This window comes from Solanum pennellii, chromosome 2 (genome assembly GCF_001406875.1).
Source record: "Solanum pennellii chromosome 2, SPENNV200".
Taxonomy (NCBI): Eukaryota; Viridiplantae; Streptophyta; class Magnoliopsida; order Solanales; family Solanaceae; genus Solanum; species Solanum pennellii.
Genome location: NC_028638.1, coordinates 36735356 through 36751064, shown reverse-complemented (window position 1 = coordinate 36751064; position 15709 = coordinate 36735356). Strand labels below are relative to the sequence as shown.

The 15709-nt window shown below is 34.4% G+C and overlaps 2 protein-coding genes across 4 annotated transcripts; both read right to left on the bottom strand.

The window, feature by feature from the left end:
- Positions 1-784: 784 nt before the first annotated feature.
- On the bottom strand, positions 785-11450 carry LOC107008794 (D-2-hydroxyglutarate dehydrogenase, mitochondrial). 3 transcript variants are annotated; one of them, XM_015207976.2, is made up of 17 exons: positions 11209-11450; positions 9349-9692; positions 9140-9241; positions 7050-7097; positions 6729-6799; positions 6085-6203; positions 5685-5780; positions 5495-5604; positions 5323-5403; positions 4885-5012; positions 3648-3756; positions 2825-2930; positions 2363-2448; positions 2161-2286; positions 1374-1470; positions 1178-1222; positions 785-1080 (listed from the first exon to the last, which is right to left on the bottom strand). In XM_015207976.2, exons 1-15 carry the CDS (start codon positions 11312-11314, stop codon positions 1375-1377), a joined length of 1728 nt encoding a protein of 575 aa, XP_015063462.1. In that variant the 5' UTR covers positions 11315-11450; the 3' UTR covers positions 785-1080; positions 1178-1222; position 1374. The 3 variants fall into 3 exon arrangements, with proteins under 3 accessions (XP_015063462.1, XP_015063461.1, XP_015063463.1); XM_015207975.2 differs by having other exon boundaries at positions 789-1222; positions 11209-11449; XM_015207977.2 differs by having other exon boundaries at positions 789-1222; positions 4885-4985; positions 11209-11448.
- A 237-nt stretch (positions 11451-11687) lies between these two features.
- On the bottom strand, positions 11688-15071 carry LOC107009080 (protein RTE1-HOMOLOG). Its single transcript, XM_015208347.2, has 3 exons — positions 14935-15071; positions 12672-12958; positions 11688-12440 (listed from the first exon to the last, which is right to left on the bottom strand). The coding sequence occupies exons 2-3, from the start codon at positions 12939-12941 to the stop codon at positions 12015-12017; spliced, it is 696 nt and encodes a 231-aa protein (XP_015063833.1). The 5' UTR covers positions 12942-12958; positions 14935-15071; the 3' UTR covers positions 11688-12014.
- Positions 15072-15709: the final 638 nt, after the last annotated feature.

Genomic DNA, 15709 nt, shown 5'->3' with positions numbered 1-15709 from the left:
TGTGTAAATGGGAAGATAAAAGAAAGAAAATTTAAAATTAAAAAATGTGGGTGAGAAAACTAATCTGGATGAGAGAATTTAGGAGAAAATTATGTAAATGAAAAGAGGAAAGAACGAAAAAATCAAAATACTAAATAATGTGGGTGCAAGGAAACTAATCAAGGTGAGAGATTTTAGGGGAAAATGGTGTAACCGAGGATAGAAAAGAACTGCTTTGATTTGTATATATCTTTATACAAATATATCTTTCGCCTCTTTATCCAATACTATCGGTCTTGTTAGATAGCAAATTATGTGGAACAGTAGCTACGAGTTGGAATTTAACTAAACTATAGCTATAACATTTAATATGAATTAAATATTTGCTATTTCATATAATTTTTTCTATAATTTAATTAGGGTTGTAATTTTATATTAAATTCCTATTGTCTCATTCATTAATTAATTAATCTAATTATATAATATTCCTATTGTCAAAAATCGCATCTTACGTTATTGCTTAAAGAAGTCATTGATATAATGAATTTTATCGTAAAACTTAGCATAAATCTCAAACTCGTTGATATAGCAGCTCCCATGTGCCTTACAAAGGCACAAGCAGCTTGCGCCTTGTAAGGAACTTCTCCTATCAAATCAAACACTCGCTTGTCTAAATGTTACCCTTTTGATTTCAAATTCATTGAAACCACTCGCCCGTCTAAATGTTACCCTTTTAAAAATTTCACTCAATTTTTTTGCTCTTTTGGCTCCGAATGTGATCCACTTTGAATGGCAAAAAGGGCTATTACGTTGACACATTTCTTTTCATCAAATTGTATGTGATCTAAAGTCCAATTCTGCTCAGTATCAAGTTGATGAATTGTGCTGAATTTAAATGGATTAATATGAATTCAATAAAATATATATTGACGTAAATTTGATGTAAAGAACAGGAGAGAAGTGATGTGTTGTTGATCGTCACTCTCTGGGAAAGAATCGAACTTGGAACTCATTTACCCATTTTCCAACTCAAGCCCCATAACCTGCACATACTTTGCTTCGTCTTCAATGGAAATTCTTCAATTATTCGCCAAGTTATACCTTTATTTCATAAATTTATGAGTCATGACCCTTTCAGAAAGATCACATCACAAAAGAGCCATATCTATCTACTGCAATACAATATACAATGTAGAACCTGTCCGTTCCACTCTCCCTTTAGCTGTGAACTCCTTCAAGTCACCTGCAGCCAGAATGAAGTAACACTTGCATTGAGAAACAATAGAAATACTAAGGAGACGTTCATTCTGTATAAATCTAAAATAGTACGAGATATCAAATTACTGTTTTATTCCGTGACACAAGTAGAGAGTATGGAAATCTGAGCTACTCACCTCAGCTTTCTGTAAAAAGAGAAGGCGGAAGGACTTTATATGGGTTTAGAATTCCATTAGGGTCCAGTAGCTTCTTAATGTTGGCCATTAGTTGGACCTGCGAAAAGAAATGCATCCGTTCAGCAATTTATAAAGGACTTACCCACACATTGAGGGGACAGGAGGGGAAGGAAAATAATACATGCAGTATTTTCACCTTCTAGTTTTTCAATTTAAAGTAAGCTATGCAGACTAAATCAGACAATGGACAACCGATGCCAATATCCACATTCCGTTCTTTATAGTATCATTTTGGTCTAGAACCTATTAATAGGTATACTTGATGGCACTATATCAAACATGCTGGCTAGATGGGTGTTCGCAGAGATGTTTTAGCAAGCTCACGTTATCTTCACTATGTGATGCTTTAGAGGGAGACAAGGGCTTGATGTCAGTACACAATCATAGATGATCGTTTATCCCCATTCAGTCTTAACCTATGAAAAGAACTATTATTCATCACATCTCTTGAACTTAGTCGCGTTATTCCAATATCTAGAAAGAAAATACTGAGGATTTACTGCATATTGGGGCGAATTCTCTGGGGCATCATGCAAAAAATATATATATATACATGAAGTTTCAGTATTTCCTAACTAGTGATACTTCTTTTGGCGTTGAAAGAAACGAGAACTTTCTATATTGAGATGTGTCGACAATTGCTGCTTGCAAACACTACATCCTGACAGAAGACTCAGTAGTACTGATGTCACTTTGTTTAAAAGATAACTAAAAGTACTGGTCTTACAGTTTCAGGTGACTTGGTATAATGGATTTTATTGGCTTTCATCAGTCCAAGGCCATGTTCGGCACTAATACTCCCTTTGTGCTTAGAAGTCCATTCATAAACGAAGGGTTCAATCTGTGATAAAATCTGCAACCAACATATCCAATTAATGAGATAATCAACTAATAAAATTCAGTGAGAAGCAAGAATGCCAGGGTAGTACATTATCATCATACTGAGGAGTTGAGATATTAAGATGTAAGTTTCCATCCCCAAGGTGACCATAAGCGACTACTTTTGCTGAAGCACCTGTAAAATTTCAATTAAAACAACATTAAATTCTTTGAGTTTGTTAGTTACAAGTAACAGCTGGCATGCCCCTAAAATTGTCGATTCAACAGAAAATGAAGAGATGGATAAAAATGAATGCATCAAATATGATATGGCATCTCTGAATGAGACATTCAAATTTAACAGTGCATTTACTTTTCCTGCAGATAACTGAGTCATGATTTTGAAAAGGAATATATTTTTATTTTTTGAAATTGAGTCTGTGGCAAAAGTGAAAAACTGAGTCCTAATTAAGGAAGCGCTAAGAAGAATTGATCCCATAAGTAATCCAAACACACTAATAAGAATGAAATGGAACATGCTTTCAGCGAAGCAAGAATTTTGACATTCTTACCAAGTCGGACTCCCATTTCCTCAACAAGATCATACATCTTTTCAACTGGTATTGACAAATCGTATTTATATACACCTCCTGCCTTCATCAAAGCTTCAGGAATACCCTACAATATAAAGATTAACACCTTTATTTATCAAGACATGAACAGACTCGTACCGCATGAAGATGAGCACTTTTTTAACATAAATTTACAACAATAAACCCAATGTAAGTGATAGGGCAAAGTTTTCATCAGTTATTCATTACTGAAGGAGATGCAGATATCTTGGTTCTTATCAAGTAAAACTTTCATGATGACAATAGGTCTTGAGTCTTGACAACTTTATAAAAAGCAGGTGCAGCTACTATAAAATCTACAAACGGTAAGAGCTGAAAAAATGTGATCCAGATTCCAGACGAAAATTAATAATAGTAACAGAGTTCTAATAACAGAGATTTGTAAGGGACACAGAACTCCTTCACCCAAATTAAAGATTGAATTGTTTTTATTTATTGTGGAGATCACATAATATTCTCACTTGCATAGATGACTGGATGATATTTTTGGAAAATTATAATTTACTTTAGGGATCTTGAAGGTTCTATATGATATTCCATATCACCTCTTCTATATGGTGGTTACTACTATTGAAGCCCTACTTTAGTGATGAAGGAATATTTACTTATCAAATTATACATCCTTTCATTCTCTAAAAAAATAGTTACTTATCAAGACTCTGAATAGTAGAATATCACAGGTTACAGAGGCAAGCTTTTTTTTCTTTTTTTTTTCTGAGAGAGATATTACATACAGATTACTTGTCAAGTATAGAGTGATAACCTCACGAATATGCCAGCAAGAAGATGCCTGAGTTATATCTTGTGCAACAACTCCATCACTTATCAAGTCATTTTCCATTGAGTGAAGCAAGAAGGCATCTAGTTTCTCTCTGCATATGTCAATATGACGTAGCAGAATCCAACAAAGAATGAATTCAACTTATCAAATTGCATACTGAATAAGCAAAAGAAATTAGCCAAGTCCAGAGGAAACTGAGAGGCTACTGACATCCAATCATCTTCACAAAACAACTAAACATAAAGGATATCAACACTCGAACGCTATATATTATTTACAATAGGTCACTCAAGCATGGATTTACTTGGTATCCTTTCCATGTGATAGTCAGACTTAATAAAGTAACTAGCAAATCCATAGTTAAAACTTGACAAATCTCCTAATGAATAGCGAAACACTAAATTCAGAAGCGAAAATTTTCATCGTAAAAATTAATTCCTCTTTCTAACTTCAACTCAAGTAATAAATAATGTTTTCTTGGTAATTTTACCATTTTAAGCATTTCAAATTCTATAACATACAAAATTAGCAATTTTTTGATCAATGATTCCTGAAGTATATTGATTCTAATCATAAGAAGTCTTATCCCGGCTGCTAATAGTTTAGGTTAGCTAATGAAGCGTGACCTACTGCCATCCTACAACCAGAGCATATAATAACCAGGAGAAAAAGTACTAAACGATCAACATGAAGAAACCAGAATTAGCAAGCACATTCATGAGTGAAAATTGGAACAGCTCAACGTAATTTTACTTTATTGATTAATAAGAGATAAGGGATTAAATGTGGCTGGCTTCTTTCCAGACTCAAGCGTGGGTTTACAAAATGGTAAGCAAGACACAAATGGCTAACAACCCATCATATGGTACAAACAATGAAAAGGCATTCTAAAATATTGTTCAGTCAACTAGTGGTCTGAAAGTAAACTAAGCCAAAGTCCTCCGATATATAGACATCTCATGATACATTTGAAGTCTGATAATAAAGGCACGGTATAATATCCATTGGCTCGCCTCTATAGTCTGAGAGGCACAGGAAGAAACATGTAGCCTTATGAGGATTAAGTTGTGTAGAAAAGGTTATTGTTTCTCCGATTTTTCCGGAACAAAATATCCAAAACAAACATGAACTGAAGTTCTTTCAAATGAAGTATATAAATAGTTATGAGCAACCAAAGTATTTTAAACAAGTAGAGCAAATTAAGCAATGAGGATGTTACCTATCATAAGATTCACTGCTTCCAGTTGTCTCAATAAGAACATAAAAGTTATGCATTGAGGAAGGAAATGGATTGCGGACACCTTCTAGATGTTTCAGGACCTGCTCCACGTAACATAATAGATAATGCTGCATTAAAATACTGCATAAGAATGGCCTATAACATTTATAATAGTTGTCAAAGTAACTTGAACCTCCAACTTAAAATAACAGTCTTAGCACAAAGTTGACAGGTAAGGAACGATGGCTGACTATGCAGCACCTACAAACTTACCATGCAATTTTGAATAACATACGAAGTAACAATGCAGTAGTTACCATTCATCAAGTATAGTAACCTACATAAAGCAACTCAAATAGAACAGGAAAAAGAACTTGACATTCCCAGATGATACCGTCAGGTGAGACTTGATGGATTAAAAAGACACATAAAGCTCACCAGATCCATTGCGCCATGATCAAGGAATTCAAATGCAGAAAGAATTTCCCCAAGTTTCCTCTTTGCCTCTAACAAAAGTTTCTGATGGCAAACAGAATTTTCAGCAAGTAAAATTATCATATCAAGTAACTTCATAGTTGTATCATACTTCAGAGGGTAGAACCATTATTACCAGGCAGCTTGCATAATCTTTACAAGCAAGAAAGCATACGTTTACAGAGGACAACTTTGGAGGAGTAAGAATGGAAACCTTCGTTACAATACCCAAGGATCCCTCACTCCCTATGCCATGTAATAAAATAAAATGTTTATCACAATGTAAAACAACTTCTGTTGACATAGAATAAATAATATAATCTCACCTATAAATAAATGTTTCAAGTCATATCCAGTGTTATCTTTTCGTAAAGTGCCAAGCATATCAAGCACCGTTCCATTTGCTAAAACCACTTCAAGACCTGAATAGATGAAAGTACATTTGAGAACACTTACAGAAGAATGGACTTCACTCATATGTTCTTTTAGAACAACATTACTTTTATGTTTTCCAAGGACAGGAAGATCTTGAAAGGCTCATACATAGCCTTGTCCTCAAACAGATGTGACAAAACGGATCCCAAGTTTATCTTACAGATCTAAAGATGGAACATAATTTTCATTTTTGGCTAAATCTTTCATCAGCCCCATTAATAGACTCACAGATTTGTTTAGGTCAACAACTTCGACTCAGAAGTTCCATAACATAGCACAATCAGATCTTACCAAGCACACTGCCATGCAGTGAACCATAGCGGAGAAGTCGCAAGCCACCAGCATTAGTTGAGACGTTTCCACCAATTTGGCAGCTTCCTTTAGCACCTAAATCTAGTGGCATAACAAACCTAAGACAGAATGTGATTGACATTGATTTCATAAGGAAACAGAATAAAAAAGAACTTATTCAGTGGCATCAAAAGAGCTAGTAAGAAGTACACAGAATAAGTTTATAAATAGAAACAAACTAGACAGAAGATAGATGTAGGAAACAGGACAGAATTCTCAATGCTGTTTCTTTCTATTGTCATGATATTAAAATAAGATGTAATAGAGTTTGGAGAAGATCAGTCTACGAATTTGCAGATGGAAATATTAAACTGAAACACCTTGCTATTACATGGTAAGAATGCTTAGAATAGAATCACTCTGATGGATCACACTACGGAGTTTATATGCCAATTAAATGGAGAAAGAAACATTCTCTGGTCAGAAAGTTGCAAATATATGACAATAAAGTATTCAAAGGAGTTCCACTGTTTCTAGATTAAAACCTAAAAAATTGCACAAGCAGAATTATCCACAAAAAAATAAACTATCCTTGACATGATTTATATAGTATTCATAAAAGGTCTCAAGTAAGAAAAAATCACCCTTGGTTATCAAGAAATGCAATGAGGTTTTCCAAAATGCATCCTGCCTCACAAACCAGTATGCCACTAACCTACAAAAAGATGTAAAGGAGGACAACTTATTCTATATGCATACTTTATACAGTCGTAAAGAACTCTTTTCTTCATCAACTTTATATCTGACAAGAATAAGAATTGAAGATAGATCAGTAGAGTTACTTTTATCTTGTCAATGACATCTTTTTCTTTACGCTGAAATAATATTTATATCCCCCAGCAAAAGCAAGGGTTCATGTAGTATTTACACTCACCAGCACATTTTCAGAATAAACTTACTCTTACCTTGTCCAAAGAAATGATTTTATTCATATGACTGATACTGACGATCACCTGGACATTTTCAAAATAAAGAATACATCAGTAATCAGTTAAGAAAAGAATTATAAGACCAGCCAACATATTTATTTCAGAATTTTCAAACATTCACAGCAAAGAACATATCAGCAGCAAAAACACTAGTTACATCAATCGGTCTATCAACTACTCCTCAGTCCCAGACTAATTGTGGTCGGCTATGTAAATCACTATATCTGTTTCACATTTCTTATCCCAGAAAAAAAAATACAGTAGCAACAATATTGATGTTTATAATGACTAGAGGTTCAGAAAACATGGATATGTTTGATAGATGTTGAGTACTACTAATTCTAGCTTGACGAGTATCAGTGCTTAGCTCATGTGTGAGACAGAAATCTAAACAGATTGGTTTGAAAAGAAATACAAGTTCAATATCTCTACAATGAGTTAGGAGGAAGTTCTGGCTTGGTTCTAAAGTTGTTAAATTGAAAAAAAAGACTTGCATTACCGCAGCTTTGAAGTTTAAAGTCTCCTCACAGTGCAATTGTTTATAGAGTCAAGAAAACATTCAGCAGTTTTCTTGTCATTATTTACATTTCAAGCAGCCCAATGAACAATGCAATAATGCTGCCGCAGATCCTTCCACTTCCGAAAGAGAGGAAAGTGGAAATAAGGGTTTAAGCAGCATTTTGGATTGAAGTGGTAAGAACATCGATGAGAGAGTCGCTGAAACACGAATGTATTCCTCCTAGGTGAAGCTTTAAAGTAAAATGAAACAGTTTGCCTCCCACTCTTACCATTCTAACAGAAGATGGTTTAAGAAACATGATGCAGCAATAGTTATGTTTACTTCACATGATTAGGCAACTATCAGAAATCATTCCCATGGGTAATTAGCAAAATTAAGGTTTGGCCCTTCAGAATAGGGTACACTGGTATCAGAAATGTCAAATTTAATGACCCAATTATTACCCTTTGTCCTTTGGACGGTTCAGTGACAATTTGTTTGAATGGATTCGGCTTGACTTTGACCAAAATTTGATTCCCAAAAGCTTCTACAAGTATTTTATTGTGCCAAGTATTCTGAATTATTAAGTCTTCATGTATACTTTACATGAAAGTACTCTTATCATTATGATTTTGGGCTCCTTAAACTATGATATGAAACATTAAAACATACCATGGTAAACTATGTTTAAAGGTTGTTGGCTACTTATGCTCTCACTCTGATTTTACAAACTAAGACAATCTATCTACGAAATAGCATTTTCTTACTAAGTTGGCTTTAATGAAACTAATTGTTTAGCTGTTTTAAGATCCAAATCAACATCTATACCAGGTAATTAACAGTGTTGTTGAAGGTGAAAAATTTTGAGAGTCTGTTAGGGCTTTAAGCTCAAAGCGCAATAAAACTGTGGCTGTATTAAATGAAACCGCGATGAAGAACAAGAATTATGTATGTAATGCAAGAAAAAATAACTACAATCACAAAAAATAAAAATTTTATGAACAAAGTAGTTGAAACAAACTATCATTAAATATTAAATGGAACAGATAAAGTTGACAAAAAAATCAAAATTTTAATTAGATGAAAAATGCAGTTTTAAGATTTTTATTCCGTTTAGGTTAAGTTTTCTCATATTAAATCTATAAACTCCTTTTCCTAAATAAGTACCAAATTCATTCATACCATTTTCTTAACAATTAAGATATCTCTTCTCCAATTATATTTATTTTTAGAGGCAACCTCTTCAAGATAGCATGGTTAATTAAGCGCACACCTTCAAGCCTTGAAACCAACATTGAATGCCAGTTAAGCGGGCGAAGTGCACTAGGTAAGCGTCACCTATCTTCAGATCTTAAACGCGCCGCAAATGAACCTTTAAGAACAGTGGTAGACAACCAAATAGAAGAAAATATAATACAATGTGACGGCAGCCTGTCATTCTATAATTAATATGACTAACGGAAAACAAACTAACAATTTCTACTTGGACATAAGACATTCATGGTACTGTATCCATCTACCCATAATTAAATTACCAGTGGTCATCAAGTAATCAAGAATTCCTTACCTCATCAAAAGCAGGAACACTTCCTCCCACAAGACCTGTATTCCCCCCTTGTGGAACAACAGCCAGGCACCTGGAATTGCAATATTTAAGAATCTGAGATACCTGTAGAACCAAAGTCAAAGAAACACAAATGGGAAACCAAAAGGTGTAGATAAGTATCTATTATCAATAAGGAACAAAAAATTTGCGAAGAGACGTGACATTTCAACCTCCTCTGCTGTCCGAGGTTGGAGCATAAGTTTACTGGTGCCCTTGTATTTCCTCATCCAATCCGTGTTCACAGCATCGAGTGTCTCTTCATCTTGAACCACCCCTCTTTCCCCTAATATATTTTTGAAATAGCTCAAGTCTTCTGAACTAATTGTTGAAAAATCTGGTCTTCTTTGAATAATGCTGGCCTGAGAAGCAAAACATCTATACTGGCTTCTGCATCTGTTCCATGGATTCGTAACCAGAGATACCGGGAGATGTTTAAATGTTTGAAATTCTTGTTGAAAATTACAAATATAAGGTTTTACCAACTGAGAAGGTTGGCTACAATGATTCCTTGAACCTACAAACCATGAGAATGAAGATTCTCAGTTTGCTTCATCAGAGTATCTTTTATAATGCACATACAATTAGTTCCACTTGGGTTCATTTTCAACTAAACCTTAATATAACGCCACTTCATTCATTGAACCTGATGATTTATCAGAACAAACTCAGTAGATAACAACCGAAGTCCTACGTCAATGATTTTTTATTCAATCAGTAACCCCAAAACCATGTGACTAATTTTTTTTGTTGTTAAAAATCAAGATGAGAACGGTTGAATCAAGCATCCTCATACTCAAGTAACAAAATTCGAAAAATTGCAGGCTCTGAATCAGAGCAGCTCCACATGCAATCATCAAAAAATTGGGTCTCAGTCCCAAATTAGTTGAGTCAACTATCGGACTGTTTGGTACAGAGGATAGAGGCAGATCTAGGATTTGTCATTTGGGATTCCTACAACGACCTCAAGTTAAAATACAACGATAGTTGCATTCACAATGAAATACTCATTTGATTTCTTAATATATTCAAGGTCAGTGCAAAAATTAAGCTCTAGATAAGCCACTAACAAGGGAAGTCAAGTGGAGGTTATTTTTCAAGGAAAATATTTTCCATCAAAATGGAAAAAGTGACTTCCCTCCCTTATAGATGGAAGTGTTATATTTGTCACAACTATCTAAACTTTTAACTACATTTTACTTTCTCCAACTAAAACTTGGACACCATCTAAGTTGCTCAGACTCAGGTTTGGATGTCCGATACTGGTGGATCTAGAAGTCGGATCCTTCATGATCAAAATATTAAGATTTGGGGTTATAGATACAGGTGCGGAGATTCAGCTCAAATATCTAAAAATAGAGTTATATGTCTAGGTTATGAGACATTATGTGGAAAACTTTCCAAGGAGAAAAAATTGATTAAGACGAGAATTCTAGAAGGGTATAAAGGGAAAAGAACCGTCATAAAAATTATTATATACAAGCTATTCCATTTTCCTCAATCCCCCTTACATTTTGTTTTGTTTTCATAAATCATAGGTATTTATCTCGATTTCTCAGGTCAATTATAGTCAAAGTAGTGAAGAATCCGAGCAACTTAGGACATTATTGCAATAACACAGATGTGGCATACTCACTGACCATGTTACTAACATATATTTTGTGTTAACGCTCTCTGCATTGGTAATATCACTCCCTTCATCCCAATTTATGTGGACCTTTCGAGTTTTGAGAGTCAAACAAGTGTTTTCTTCTACCGCAATTTTCCAGAAAAATAACTTGTGTCATACCAAGCAAACTCTATATGAATCGTTTCCATACAATACAATTCAATTTCGCTATTATTTTTACCTGATCGTCGATTTAGCTTTACTCCCTCGTTTTAACACAATCCATCTCATTTATCCGGACTTTGGAGTTTCTATGCTATGAGAAATTCTCAGGATTGCTAGAATTATAGAATAAAGCATAAATTTAACTGAGATGAAATGCAATAAAGCATTGTATCTAAAAATTAGTTAATAAGAGCGGTACCTGAGGTGCAAAATGGCTTAGAATTGTGAAAATTAGGGCTTAATCGGCGATGAAAAAAGTGTTTGCAGTGTGTAAGTAAACGGTAGGTCGATTTCCAGTCCTCCATTTCTGCAACTGTCTTCACTCTTCAGCTTCACATAAATGAAATAGCAATCTCCCTTTTTACTTGTAACGTTATTATATTTTATTTACCTTTATTAATTGTATTATTAGTTGCTACAAAAATTTCAATTGAAATAAGAAAATGCATCCTCTAATAATTTTAAATATAGAGTTTTATATCAATTTTCCTAACGTGTCAAGTATATCTATTTGTGCACGTAGCTCTATGTCAGATTCTCATAATTATCTGATTCATACGTTATCAATATCATATAATTCTAATTAATTATCAAAAACCAAATAATAAAATATCGACTCATTTCCACTAACAATATGATAAACAAATAAGTAAAAAAATATTAACAGAATTTCTAGACTAAAAATCCCACAAAATTTACAAATTTTCACATTTATTTTTCTTTCCATGGACAAAAATAAAACTTTATGTCTCTGCTTGGACATCCCATATGTTCAAGTCTCAATGGAACAAGAAACAGCTGCATTGAATGAAATGTCTTTTAAGTGGAACTGAAGCCAGCTTTTCCAACTGAGTATCTTTGACACATACAGCTCTAAGTTACTTGAAATGTTTTAAAAGATGGGGTGTGTAGGAAGTATATTAACTTTTTAAAATAAATTTACTTGTATCATGTCCAAAATTACAAGTGTTAGACTATAGGAATCAAATAATCTCGAGCGACTGACTACACATGGATCAAATTCTTGAAACAATACGTGCCAAGGAGAAACCAACCAATAAGAACAAACATGAACATCAACAGGTAAGTAAGGAAAGTCCCTCCTCCAAAGACGACTCCTAAACCAAGCACAACGAGAGGCGGTAAATAGGTTTTAACCATAGCTGTTCTATTTACCCAACGTCCCTTGAGAAAAATGAAAACGGCCAGGTTGACTACATTCCATCCACCAGCCTGAAACCCCAGCCTGTTCAAACCATTAGCTACAAAAGAGTGGCAGTTGCAAGTGAAAATGCTGTAAGATTGGTGTTGGAATTCTTGAATGCTCTTTCTTATGGCAGATTCCCACGTGTCAACATTACCTCCAGATTCATCATGGTTCTCGACATATTCACCCGTAGGTTCAGCTGAATAAGGAGAAAGGCAGCAGCACTGTCGGACATAAAAGCGATGAAAACAAAGTAAAGATGCATTAGGATGTAGGACCAACCAATCAAATAGCAAAATGAATGAATCCTAATCACATAATTAAATTAACTAGACCAGCTTGGATGGAAAATCTGCAGGTTGAACCAAGAGCAAGGGCACAACAAGCCAGTGACAGCTTGATTAGAGTAAGGAAGTCCTTACAGAAACAAACCCAGTTAGAACCAGTAGGCATACCTGCTCTCTGCTTAATTGGAAATAGCGAGTTGGTGCCCCAAATGTGAAATTGTCAACAGAAACAAAGTTTGGCCCTGCAAAGTCCAAGATCACGCCATCCTCCCTACAAATCCCTATATGCCCAATAAAGGGGATAAACCAAGACAAGACAGGAAGTGGTGACCATACAATGCAGCACGGAAAGCGGTCTCTTTTTGGATCAATCAGCATTGGATTCGGATAATTTTCTTCAATCATCAGAGCATGATCTGGATCTACTTCAGGAACCATGACCAGAGCATAAATAACTAGCATAAGAACAAAACATCCAAAATTATTATGATTCATATACGATTGTGATAGTGTATATCCAGTTTCAACTTATGGTCTACACTATCCAAAATCATCTCCCACAGAAAAATTATTTCCTTCTCAAAAAAACAAATCAACACTGGCTCAAGCCAGAAAGAGAAACAGCTTCGACATTTCATAAACTTAATAAATACATTTTCCCACATTCATAGCAACAAAGAGGTAAAATGCTCAAAAAGTTGGCTATGTTCAAGGAAGTCTTCAGCTAATTATCTCCAATAAGTCAAAACAGCCAGCAAGGCTTCAGTAGCACTAGACTGAAGCACCAAATGAGTTCCCACTTTAGTTGTTCCATTGTACCCTCTTTTTGATCTAGCAAAGGTAAAAATGTAATACTGGTCTAGTTGGAACCTGATAAGAGAATGTGCACTAAGGCACTTACAGGGGCGAGCTCTATAGAGCCAAGGGGGTTCAACTAAATCCTCTTTGTAGGAAAACTATACTGTGCAAATAGGGGCAAACATTTTTTGGGGGAATTATATAAATCTCCTTGACATAAGGCCTCAAACGGGGCCATCTCAATGTTGGAATGATAATTGTTGTTGTATGCAAACTCCGTCAAAAGCAAAAATTTGTCCCAACGAGGCAATAACACATGCCCTCAACATATCCTCCAGAACCTGAATAGTCTGCTTGGTTATAATTCATATTAGAGGGTGGATTGGTCTTTATGGAAAGCTTCTTCTTTGTTCCTATAGCCTTGAGAGATTATGTATTTGACACTATTTATGGCTTTATGCTACTTCTTTTGTTGTTATGTATGTGTCTTTAAATTGTGCAATATAATTGAATACCTCTCTTGCCTTCCTATATACAGTAAGCTGCTAATATTTTTTAATTCTATGTTTGGCTTTATTTCTTTACTCATCTTGCTCTTTTTCTCTCATCTAAGTTCCAATGTTCAATGGTCTTCTCGGTTGGCATTACACGGTTCAGGTTAGCTAGTTTTGGTTCCTAGATATGGAGACATGGGGTAGGAAGTTGGTTAACAGTGACTAGAGCATAACATCATACTTGAGAATAAGGAGCTGTAAAAAATGACACCCAGATTAGAAAAATCTGGGGAACATGAAGAAGAAGCATCTGAAAGAAGGGGCACGCCCACTAGAAATCATTCTCAAGTTCCAGTGAACAAACGAAGGAGAATCTGGTTTTTAACTAACACTGTTTTCTTTTTTGGCAGGAATTATAACCAAGGTAAATTCACTATCAATGTATGGTAATCATCATCCTTGGATGCTCATTTTGTTGTATGGAAAGAAAATAATTATACACTTCAGAAAGGAGAGGAAACTCGAAAGCGCAGGAACTTATGGTGCTTCGGTCATACAAGGAAATCATACTGGTGAAACGTATAACAGCAGAAACCCATCAACAACACAGAACAGCAAGTACAATTACTCAAAACCATAAATGCACAGATGGGTATACAAGTATAAATGTAGAATCCATAGGGCAATAGCTACTATGGTAAGTACTTGTCACATAGAAGAAATATATCAGTAAAAGGCCAGGCAAACATCAACAACAAACAGAAATCCATTTCGCAGGCAATCAACGCGATATCATTGAGCACTTAACAAGGAATAATAGAAACAAGATGGAAGAGATATTGAAACAGTATATACACTAATAATAGAAACACTACACATTCAAAGCCCAATTTGGGGCTTATACAGAGTTTAGCATCACTATAGAAATTGGATTTTCATCGTTTTGCATTGAACAAGAGGTAGCTTTTGACTTCATTTGATTTTGAAAGGAAAAACTAAGTTAAATCCCTTAACCCTAAAACACATGAACTCAATCTCAATTAGCTGGAAAAAAAAAACTTATAAATCGAAGAAAAAAGATCATCATTCATTACACAGCTAAGAAGAAGTTATGGCGAAAAATTGAAGAAGAATCTGACCTGCAAATTGGAAGAGAAGCCGAGAAGAACAAATTGAAGCTGAAAAGAGAAAAATTAATTGCAAGAGGAACTCCTATCGTGCGCTAATAAAACTGTGCGTTGGCACAACATGCAACAGATACTTGCAATGACTAAAACACCCTTAAAATGATTTTAATGTCGCTATTGGTTTTCATGTCTTAATTACTTCTAGGGTACTTCTATGCGCGTCCCACATTGCTTCATTTGTTTCAATTTGTGTGTATTATTTTTTCTTATAAATATATTTAAAAGTTAATAGTTTTTTGTTACAAATCCATTTAATTATGGATGATTCTATTGACTTATTTCTAATGTAATGTATTTATTTATTATATTAATTAAATACTATATTGACGTATTTGTCAAATATAATAAAAGGATGATATGAATATCTTATAAAATGATAGTCTTTCATCCTTGTGAAACACAATAGAAGAGGTTAAAATAAAAGTTTCAACTTTAAACTTTCCATCACTTTATCTTACTTTCTTGTTTAAGTATTCTTGCGTTTTATACTTGTTTTACAATATGTTATCAACACGAGTTTCTAACCAATTCAAATCTATTTGATTCGGAATTATTTTTTTTCCTAAAAGGTAACCAATTTTCATCATGTCGATTTTGTCAAAATTTAAATTTGTGGCACTTGACATTTCTGGAAAGAAATATTTGTAATGGGTACTTGATGCTGAAATTCACCTTACCGATAAGGGTCTTGATGATTGTATATTCAAAGGAAATAAGACATCAATTT

Coding starts and splice junctions, on each gene's coding strand:
- LOC107008794 (XM_015207976.2), bottom strand. CDS start 11,314: ATGGAGGACTGGAAATCGACCTACCGTTTACTTACACACTGCAAACAC. Junction 6,800..7,049: donor AAATCATTTCTTTGGACAAG/GTAAGAGTAAGT, acceptor ATCTTTTTGTAG/GTTAGTGGCATACTGGTTTG. Junction 6,204..6,728: donor GCATTTCTTGATAACCAAGG/GTGATTTTTTCT, acceptor ATTCTGTCTTAG/GTTTGTTATGCCACTAGATT.
- LOC107009080 (XM_015208347.2), bottom strand. CDS start 12,941: ATGGTTCCTGAAGTAGATCCAGATCATGCTCTGATGATTGAAGAAAAT. Junction 12,441..12,671: donor TCCAATTAAGCAGAGAGCAG/GTATGCCTACTG, acceptor TATGTCCGACAG/TGCTGCTGCCTTTCTCCTTA.